Source organism: Sinocyclocheilus anshuiensis, unplaced genomic scaffold (genome assembly GCF_001515605.1).
Source record: "Sinocyclocheilus anshuiensis isolate Anshui unplaced genomic scaffold, SAMN03320099.WGS_v1.1 scaffold68, whole genome shotgun sequence".
Classification (NCBI taxonomy): domain Eukaryota; kingdom Metazoa; phylum Chordata; class Actinopteri; order Cypriniformes; family Cyprinidae; genus Sinocyclocheilus; species Sinocyclocheilus anshuiensis.
The window spans coordinates 1851458-1861876 of NW_015555741.1; the positions used below are offsets into that span (position 1 = coordinate 1851458).

At 36.6% G+C, this 10419-nt stretch overlaps 1 protein-coding gene across 4 annotated transcripts in view; it reads left to right on the forward strand.

Moving 5' to 3' along the window:
* The window catches only part of LOC107673231 (mannosidase, alpha, class 2A, member 2), a 40097-nt gene that overhangs the window by 15143 nt on the left and 14535 nt on the right, over window positions 1–10419 (forward strand). For all 4 annotated transcript variants that reach the window (XM_016466744.1, XM_016466747.1, XM_016466746.1 and 1 more), the window contains exons 6-13: window positions 1974–2145; window positions 3408–3535; window positions 3670–3843; window positions 5298–5484; window positions 6373–6550; window positions 6852–7054; window positions 9297–9479; window positions 9655–9769. In XM_016466744.1, coding sequence (XP_016322230.1) covers window positions 1974–2145; window positions 3408–3535; window positions 3670–3843; window positions 5298–5484; window positions 6373–6550; window positions 6852–7054; window positions 9297–9479; window positions 9655–9769 — 1340 coding nt within the window. The remainder of the gene's footprint in view (window positions 1–1973; window positions 2146–3407; window positions 3536–3669; window positions 3844–5297; window positions 5485–6372; window positions 6551–6851; window positions 7055–9296; window positions 9480–9654; window positions 9770–10419) is intronic.

The window sequence follows — 10419 nt, forward strand, 5'->3', positions numbered from 1 at the left end:
GTGTGCATTTATACTGAATGTTTTTAGACTACTGTTTTTCATACAAATAGGCTACCTAAACACCATATAGTTATATTTTACCATGGTATTGAGGTGCTATAGGCTATGTGTGGTTTTTACTGTGTTTATCATGATTTAAATGTATGCTACTATGGGAGACCAATGTTTAATTAAAAAAAAAAAAAACCTTGGTCAGAATAAATTTAACCATATAAAACTGAGGTTGCTACAATTTTTACAGATGTTACTGATTTTGATAATAAACAAATATTTACCTCTGCATCCTAACTCAAGCTACTATCAAATGTGCATTATTAATATTATCAGGCAACCCAAATCTGTTTCTTGATTTGAAACAATATCACTCATTAGAACATGCAGAAACTAAGAAATTAATTTTTCTATTTAGATATTTATTTTGTTAAGGGAAATGAATGGTCTGGTTTCTACAACTTTCACTTTGGAGCAAAAATTTGGCTTTAAACTTGAAAGAAATAAAGATTCGACATTTATTGTGATAATTATCGACATCGACTTATATAAAAAAAATTATCGTGATAATTTTTTTGGCCATATCGCCCAGCCCTACATGCAATACTGATTCTTATGTTCACCAAGTCTGCATTTATTTTATTAAAATTACAGTACAAGCAATAATATTGTGAAATATTATTACAATATAAAAGAACACATTTCTGTTTGAATATATGTTCAAATGTAATTTATTCCTGTGATGCAAAGCTGAATTTTTCAGTGTCACATGATCCTTCAAGAATGAATTCTAATATGCTAATTTGTTGCTCAAGAAACATTTCTTATTATTATCAACGTTGAACACAGTTGTGCTGCTTAATATTTTTGTGGAAATCATGATTTCTTCAGGATTCTTTGATGAGTAGAAAAAGTAAAAGAACAGCATTTATTTGAAATAGAAATTATTTTTATCATTAAATGTCTTTACTGTAGCTTTTGATCAGTATGTGTTTTTTTCATAAATAAAAGTATTCCATTTCTTTTAAAAAAACGGGACACTACTTTTGAACAGTAGTGTATGTATCCTAATTTGGATATTTTGTTAAAGACAAAATGCTGTAAATATTCTAATTGGAGAATTGGCTGCTTTTGTGATATTTTTATTGTCCTTTTCATCTTTTTGAAGCTTAGCTTGCATACATTTCATTAAGCAACCTAAAAATGTTTCAAAGTTTCAATCTCTACTAGAATGTTTTCACTCTCCGTCCTTAAGTGGATGTAACATTTTTCATTTTGTTTTAGTTGTTGAGGCAGCATCCTCAGTCTAGCACCTAGCAATGCCTATCCGAAAGAGTTGTGCAGGTAAAGTGGGTCAGTTACTGGGCTTGCATTTTGCAGCATTAGCACAATTTGTGAGGCACCTTAAGAGAAACACAATGAGTTTCAGCATCACCCACAGGACAGATAAGTTTTGCGAACCCCTGCAGTTGGCATTTTTTGCAGCGTTATGAAAGAATGGAGAATCTAATACTTTAAAGTCAGTGACCCGATTCCCTGTTGTTTTATTGGGGTCAGTACTGTGTCACTGGTCTTTGTGGTGCTATGCATTTAATGCAGATTGCATAATACTGAACATGTTCCCTATATGTTTCAATCAGTCTACCGCGACTCGAAATGTCTTTCTGTCATTCTGAGGGTCAGCGCGGATCTGTTGTTCCAGCGCTGACACAAAGATTAGATTTTTTTTTTGCACAGCCCAGCAGTGCCTCTGAATAATGAACAGACGGTGTTATTTTGAACAGGTTGTTCTTCAGGGAACGAAATGCGGCCAAACGTCTGTGCTTCTTATAAACTTTTCAGTGTTTTATTAAAAGAGCATTTGTTTTTAGCACATACTGTATTGTCACTTCATTCTGTTGTGGCAGAACTACATCTGATCTGTTTGCCGTCCTTGAATGGTTTTAACTGTGACTTTGTACTGCACTTCTTTTTTGTGACAGGATGGATCAAAACATTTGACAAGTACTACAATGACCAAACCCAGCATATCTTTAACAACATTGTGGTGAAACTGGCCGAAGATCCTCGCAGGAAATTCATTTGGTCGGAAATTTCGTTCTTCGCCAAGTGGTGGGAAAGCGCAGATGTACATAAACAAGAGGCAATGCGCAAGTGAGTAATGTTTTATGTTAAAAGGATAGTTCACCCAAAACTGAAAATTCTGTCATTAATTACTCACCTTCATGTCATTCCAAACCCTTTGTTCATCTTCGGAACACAAATTAAGATATTTTTGATGAAATCAAAAGAGACAGCAGTGCAACTGACACGTTCCAATGCCCAGAAAGGTAGTAAGGACATCGTTAAAATAGTCCATGTGTCATCAGTGGTCCAATGCAATGTTATGTGAACGTCAGTGTTTCCCCTGCCATTATATAAGTATTCTTGTAGCTTCAGAAAATTGAGTCTGAACCACTGATGTCACATGGGCTATTTTATCGATGTCCTTCCTTACTACCTTTGCTGTCTATGCAGGGTCAGAGAGCTCTCGGATTTAAATATCTTAATTTGTGTTTTGAAGATAAACAAAGGTCTTACGGGTTTGGAATAACATGAAGGTGAGGAATTAATGATAGAATTTTCATTTTTGGGTGAACTATCCCTTTAAATAAAATTTGAAGTTTAAAAATAATATGATGTTAAAATTAAATAAATGTAAAAATCAAACTTGACTATTTTTTTCTTAGTTTTTCTTCATAATCTTTCATCAAAGCTGGCTCTGCCCTTGAAAAAAAAAATCACTTTAAAGAAATTAATAAAATACTTTTATTCAGCAAGGAGGATGCATTAAATTGATTGAAAGTTACACTAGAGACATTTATAATGATATAAAATTAATATTTCAAATAAATGCTTTTCTTTTGAATTTATAAATCAAAGAATATTGAAAAACAAAATGTATCAGTTTCCATAGTTTCCAATGTATCAGTTTCCATCCTGAAGAATCATGTGACACTGAAGACTGGAGAAATGATGCTGAAAATTCAGCTTTGCATCACAGGAATAAATTACATTTTAAATTATATTAAAATAGTAAACAGTTATTTTAAATTTAATCATATTCCATCCAATTCACAATCCAATCAATTCCTGACTGTGCCACTATGGAAATCACTTGGAAAATGTTACATTCAGAATGAAAAATTCTCTGCAATGGTGGTTGTTCAGTGCCCTCATTCTGTCTTTTGTGCTTAGATTCGATCCCTCATGCCCACTCTTGATCGGTTCATCTTCTTAACTCAGTAATCTGCTGAAGGTTAATTAGTCTAGATGCTCCTTATAAACCCTGATCTAATGTCGTAGATTTCCTCACCTCATCTTGTGAACAGTGCTTTAAATTTTAAGAATCCTTTCTAAACCCTTTTTTCTTTCAGGCTGATCCTTAGCGGACAGCTTGAGATAGTGACGGGAGGCTGGGTCATGACGGATGAGGCCAACGTTCACTATTTCGCCATGATCGATCAGCTGATTGAAGGCCATCAGTGGCTAGAGAAAAATCTGGGTAAGATTGTTTTATGGATGGTGTGGCTTGCTTAGCAATTAGCGCATTTGTTCTAGATGTGGGCGATGCGGGTTTAATTTTAAAAGTGGCTCCTTCGGATTGGTTTGGAATATTTAATCGGTGTGTTACTGCAGGTGTGACCCCTCGCTCAGGCTGGGCCGTTGATCCGTTCGGGCACAGCGCCACGATGCCTTACCTACTGAAACGGGCAAACATGAGCAGCATGCTGATCCAGAGGGTCCATTACTCCATCAAGAAGCACTTTGCTGCCACACGGAGCCTAGAATTCATGTGGAGGCAGACCTGGGGTAAATGACTACAAAAACAAAAACATGCATTGACATTTAAATATATTTGTTATATTTCAAATCATTGTTATTACACATTTAGACATTTGAGAATAAAATACCTCCCCGGTACTTTCAAGTTTCTTTTATTTGTATATTTTCATTTTAATTAAGGCTGGGCAAGTTAATGTGTTATCGCGTTAACGCATTAATTAATTAACGCTGACGATTATTTTATCGCGCATTAACCGTTCGTTAGTCCGTTGCTCACTGGCTCTGAATACACATACAGACAAACCATGTGTCACAGGAGAGGTGGGATATTGATCAGTACTGGCTTGGGATGGGCGTCATCACGTGTCTCAACCAATGAGAGCATTTGGGGTGGGCCTAGACTGCAGCAGCGCTCACATGAATGCTCCCGATAAAATTATTTAGGCTAAGCATCAACATTCACAAACCCACTGTTCACCGTTATTTTTAACAGAAAAGAATGCAACGTGCTCGTAATCACGACTTCATAATTGGGAAACAGGAAGTTTCAGATAGCACGTGAAGACAGCAGAGAAGCACTCTCGCTCATCACAGTGGAGTGCATCGTTTTGTTAACTTTGTGGTTTATTATTTTGAGTTGTTTGGGACGCGGTAACACACGGCCCTCTCACGATATATGGCTTTACAGATCTATCACTTTTGCTGCTGAGAAATGTTCACGCAATCATGCAACACGTATCATAAGTTCCGCGTTCCGGCGCGATTAGCGCTCACACTCACTGATCTATATATAACTAAACCTCGCTCTGGCCCACCTCTTCCAACTGAGCCAGGGCCGGCTAAACGAACTATTGTTTAATAGTGTTAATTGTTTGGTTAATTACAGCACTGCTTATTAGTGGTGCTTGATCATCTGGCACTTTTATGTTTTAGGTATGAATGATATGTCAAATTGAGGAGAAGGGTTTTGTTACATTTCTCAGTGATCAAACGTATGATTTTCTCTCGGTCGGCAATGAAAAGATCCCTTAAGAGTCTCATTGAACCATATAACGAATATCATACTTTAGGGATGTATACTTTTGACTTCTACATATAACATATAACATATATAGATATAACTACATATTAACACTCTAGAAACTGTAAAAACAGCTCCTAAAACACATTAGGAAGCATTCTCGCAACTAGTCAAAAAAAAAAAAAAAAACTAGCATTATGACAGTGTGTTTTGCATGTGCAAGGACCACTCATATTTCTTAAGAAAATTTAAAATTCTAGTTAATAACTATAATAGACCAGAATATAGTGTTTATAATCATTAATTACATGTTGGAAAGGCTTTAAATGTCTAATGAAGGTTTCGGAAAACACAAACCCTTGGCAAATGCTTTTGAAAGCTTTGCCAAGGAGTCTTGCCAACCCATCTCAGTGGCTTAGAGACCAACACATCAAAGTTTATTTAATTTCTTTATTTTCAGATATTGAATCAGGCACAGACATGTTCTGCCACATGATGCCATTTTACAGCTACGACGTGCCTCACACGTGCGGCCCAGACCCCAAGATCTGCTGCCAGTTTGATTTCAAGAGGCTGCCGGGCAGTCGAGTCAACTGCCCCTGGAAGGTGCCACCCCGAGCCATCACAGATGCCAACGTGGCCGAGAGGTGAGGCCGTAGGACTGATTGTTATGAAACCAGGGAAATAATTTGATTCGGGGGGGAGTTTAGCCAAAGAATGAATGTAGGTTAATTTCCTGTGTTAGCCAACAAAATTCATTTGTCCATCACCCAGCTGGCACCAGCTGTATTTATATGGGTTGCGCTTGAACTGGGCTCGAACCCAAATCCACCGCTCTCTTGCTCTGCAGAAGAAAACCTGGATATTACAAGCTTGTAGCAATTAGTTTGCACCTGTCATTACACTTCAGAGGTCTTTCAGGTTTACTGGAATAGGCAAAGGGTTTTATTGGTACACATTTAGCTTCGCGAGTCATTTCCTTCAAAATGTTCAAACGTGTTTTCTTACTTTCGTATGACTAGACATTGATCTGCTTGGATGAAAACTAGGGCATTTAAGTATAATTTATTTAACTAAGATATGAATTATAAAAAATTATATTCATTTATGTACAATTAAAATAACAAAAAAATGATATAACAACTCATTTTTAAAAATGTGTTAATTGTAAAATGTATAATATAATTTTATTTTATATAATTGTATTAATTATATAAAATTATTACAGGAATATGAAAAAAAAACAGTTTTCTATTTTTAAAATGTGAATCCTTCAGATCTTTGATGAATAGAAAGTTCAAAACAACAGCATTTTTTTAAACATTATAAATGTTCATAAATGTCTGTTTTGATCAATCTGTGTGTCCTTGCCCAGTAAAATGATTAATTTCTTTATGTAAAAAAAAACAAAACTGGTAGTGTGTATATACACCACTTTTTGTCCATTCAATGCTTAACTTGTTTTTAATCGATTGCTAGACTTAATAAAAACCAATCCAGTGGATTCACTTCATATTTGACATTTTCTGTTTCAGAGCTGGCGTTCTGCTTGATCAATACCGTAAAAAATCCAAGCTGTTTCGTAGCAGAGTGTTGCTGGTTCCTCTTGGGGATGACTTCCGCTACGACAAACCATTAGAGTGGGACCAGCAGTACTTCAACTACCAGAAACTGTTCGATTACATGAACTCTCACCCAGAAATGCATGTAAAGGTATGTTTTCAGATAAACATAGAGGCTCTAACCTGTAAATCAATAGAAAACTACAATAATTGTCTGTAGGTTTGTCAGGAAGAGGTTTAATTAGATCTAAATCTATTTCTGCAATGTCAGAAATCTTGTTTTTTTTAAACAAACACAGCTCCTTCAGCTCAGCTTTTAATGTACAACTAGGAATAATCTGAATGAATAATTTAACTTGTTTGTGAGGGAAGAAAAGAGTACAGATGTTTTGGATTTCGGAAAATGCGAAATGAATTTGAATTGCCCTGAAAGTAAATCTCTGTGTTCTCAGGCCCAGTTTGCGACGCTGACAGATTACTTTAATGCGGTGTACAAGGCTAATGGAGTCGCTCCGGGGATGAGACCACCCGATTACCCTGTGCTGAGCGGAGACTTCTTCGCTTATGCGGATAGAGAGGACCATTACTGGAGTGGATACTACACCTCACGTCCCTTCTACAAAAACGTGGACCGTGTGTTAGAATCTCACCTACGGTTAGTCAGTGGCTGGGTTTCCATCCAAAGTTGCGAATTGAACTTGTGCGTAAAATTGGAATGTCGCATAAAACATTTACAAATAAGCACCGTCACTTTCTAAATAAGCAACGTCACTTCCTGATAAACTGGCATTAAAATGTTTGGCATTAAAATGTTCGGGAACGCAGTCGTGTAACAGTTCTGGGAGGCAATAATACAGAAATACTTTGACAACTTTGCTCAGGCATTTCAAAATGACTGTAACATTTCAGATGCTGTGCAACACGATCGGTCCGCTGGTTAGTCAGATTATGCCGTCGCGCATGTCGCATGACTTTTTTTGATGCGCATGGAGGACTTTATTCTGCAAATACGTTTTCATCTCCCATTATTCGCATTAACCATTTGTCACTCAAGACAAAAACCACCTCAAGCAAGCATAAAAACTTTTTTGCAAATTAAGTTTTTTTTCCCCCGAAATTTGGCATTTCCATCACTTGTTTTTGATGCGATACTTCTAAATGCATATTAAAACGGTAATGGAAACATAGGAAGTGAAACATCCAATGCATGTCTAAAAATATCTCGAACTGTTAAGCCTCGTGCACACCGAGACTATTATCGCGCACGCTTATCGCCAGCGTTTTTCGAGACGTTTTTCGACGCGTCTTGTGTGTTCATACCCAAGCGATTTTCGCTGGCGATGAGCCGAGCGAATGTGCAAATTCACTCCCTGACATTAGATGGCGCTTAATGAAAAACGGAAATACCCCGGTACACATCGAATCCTATTTGATCTGCAATTCCTCTCCATAACAACTCCCTCTTATTGAGATTTTTGTAGTCGCTGTCACGTTTGTCATAAAGCTCTTTCTGTTCAGACACCAATGAGACCAGCATCTCTACATTCATCTTGCCTCGATGCATCTTCTTCGTCTACTTACTTCCTCTTCGAGGTTAGGTATCAATGTGTGCTTGGCAAGACCGTTTTGTGCTTGAGCGCCACCAAGTCGTGTTTTACTGTAACTTCAGCAGCTCCAGGCACCTGAACAAAAGCGCCAATCTCATTGGTCGGCCAGTTTTTAAAGTGGCACGTAAAACCAAAAAAACTATCCCGAGGCGGTTTTAAAAAAATGGCGCTTTTACGCCTGCCGTTTTGCGCGTCGGTGTGCACACTCACATTGGCGCCCTTTCTTTAGTCACGAGGCGTTAAACGTCGGCGATAATCGCGCGCGATATTCGTCCCGGTGTGCACAAGCCTTTAAGATGCATCTTGCATCAGTACCATTATAGTTAGTAGCTGATTTATTTTTTTTATATCTGTTGATATATAATTGTTTATGTTCATTTACCTATTTTTACATGTAGATTACATTTCTGTCTTCAGCATATATCAATATTAATATCTATTTGTCATTACTGTACATTATAATGCCGTGATGCCTAAATTCAGTATTTTTCAGCATTGTAAATGTAGCATTTAAAATTATTTTTAGTTTTTTAATGTTTTATTTTTAATTTAATAATGTAATTCAATTTTAAAATATTCATTTTAATTTTAATTACATGAATTTTTATTTATAAAATAATGTATACAATTTTTACATTTTATATACCAGCCATTTATTGCTATAACTTGAAATTATTTATCACTATAAATTACAAATAACTATAAATTATTTATCATTATTGGCCAGCATTTTATTAAAATAGAATTTTAATTTGAGTCAGTGAATAAAGTGTTTGCACTTTTCACGGAAATCAACTACAAATGGTTCATTTATAAATGCCTCTGCAAATTAAGCTGGGATGGAAGAGTATTTTTACATAAAGTGGTTATTTAACGCATTGTTAACAATTCAACAAGTAGCTTTCAGTCAGAAGCATGCTAACAGGGTTTTGTGGAAGCCTTTTCATTTTTAATTGGCAACACATTTAAATTTGCACTGACAAACTGCCGTCGAGGTATCTGAATTTAATCCATTATTTTAGCAACTTTGGAAAGTGTCTTTATTTGCCAGAGATTCAATTATGCTTTGAATAAAGGCCTGATCTCTGTGGCATTACTGGGGAATAATTAAAATAGTTATTCTCCACGTGGGTGACAAGTTTTTCTCCTGAATTAAGCACGAGGCATTGCCTAATTACTGTCATTACTTAGTCTTTAATTCTATTATCATTCGTTTTGTCAAGCCTCGCTGTTCGTTCAGCATCATGAACTGTTGTGATTTAAGACTGTTTGATTTTGTGTTTGCTGTAGAGGGGCAGAGATTCTCTACAGCTTGGCGGTGGCTCACGCGCGGCGTGCGGGACTGGAAGGACGTTATCCTGTCTCAGATTACTCCCTCCTCACCGATGCCAGGCGCAACATAGGGCTGTTCCAGCACCATGATGCCATCACGGGCACTGCCAAAGAGGCCGTCGTCATCGACTACGGAAACAGGTCTCTGAATGAAAGCTTGCAGATTTGATCAGCATTAACTGATCTGAAGATCGAAGGAAGTCGCTCAGGGTGTTATTACTGAAATATCATCTTTAATGGACCATTTTTAGAGTTTGGATTGACGACTTTCGATTTGTAAATGGTTCTTGATTCGTTTCTCCCCCCCCCTCCCCAGGCTATTACGTTCTCTGGTCGGTCTGAAACGAGTGATCATTAATGCTGCACACTTCCTGGTAATAAAGAATAAAGACATTTATCGCTTCTACCAGACGGCGCCTTTCTTAGAGACGGTGAGGAACAGCCTTGGTTTTTCACACCGTGTTTAACCCTTGTGCTGAGCTGAAAATCATTTACCTTATTTGGCGTTCACAGTCAAAAATGACAAGCCTTTTAAAGGGACAGTTCACCCAAAAATAAATTTTCACAGAATTTTCATTTTTGGGTGAACTATCCCTTTAAAAATTGCTTGTAAATCTCTCATTATGTGATATAATCACCAAATCTTGTCAACTTCATTTCAATTACTACAGGTTTTGTATTTCTTTTAGGAACTGATTAATCGCACGCCTCTTTAATTTGAGCTTATGCACCTCAGTTTTTGAGTGAAAAATGTGTTGTTTCTCAATAATTTGGGCAATATTAACTCAAAAACAGGTGCATACGCTTTGATAAATGAGGCCTATGATTAATCAGTTTCAATACAAAACCTGTGTTCATTAAAACAAGAAGCTGACAAAAATATTGAAACCAATATTTGTTAATAATAATATGTGAACCTGGAGCACAAAACCAGTCATACAGGTGCATCTCAATAAATTAGAATGTTGTGGAAAAGTTCAAATTGTGAAACTCGTGTATTAAATAAATTCAATGCACACAGACTGAAGTAGTTTAAGTCTTTGGTTCTTTTAATTGTGATGATTTTGGCTCACATTTAACA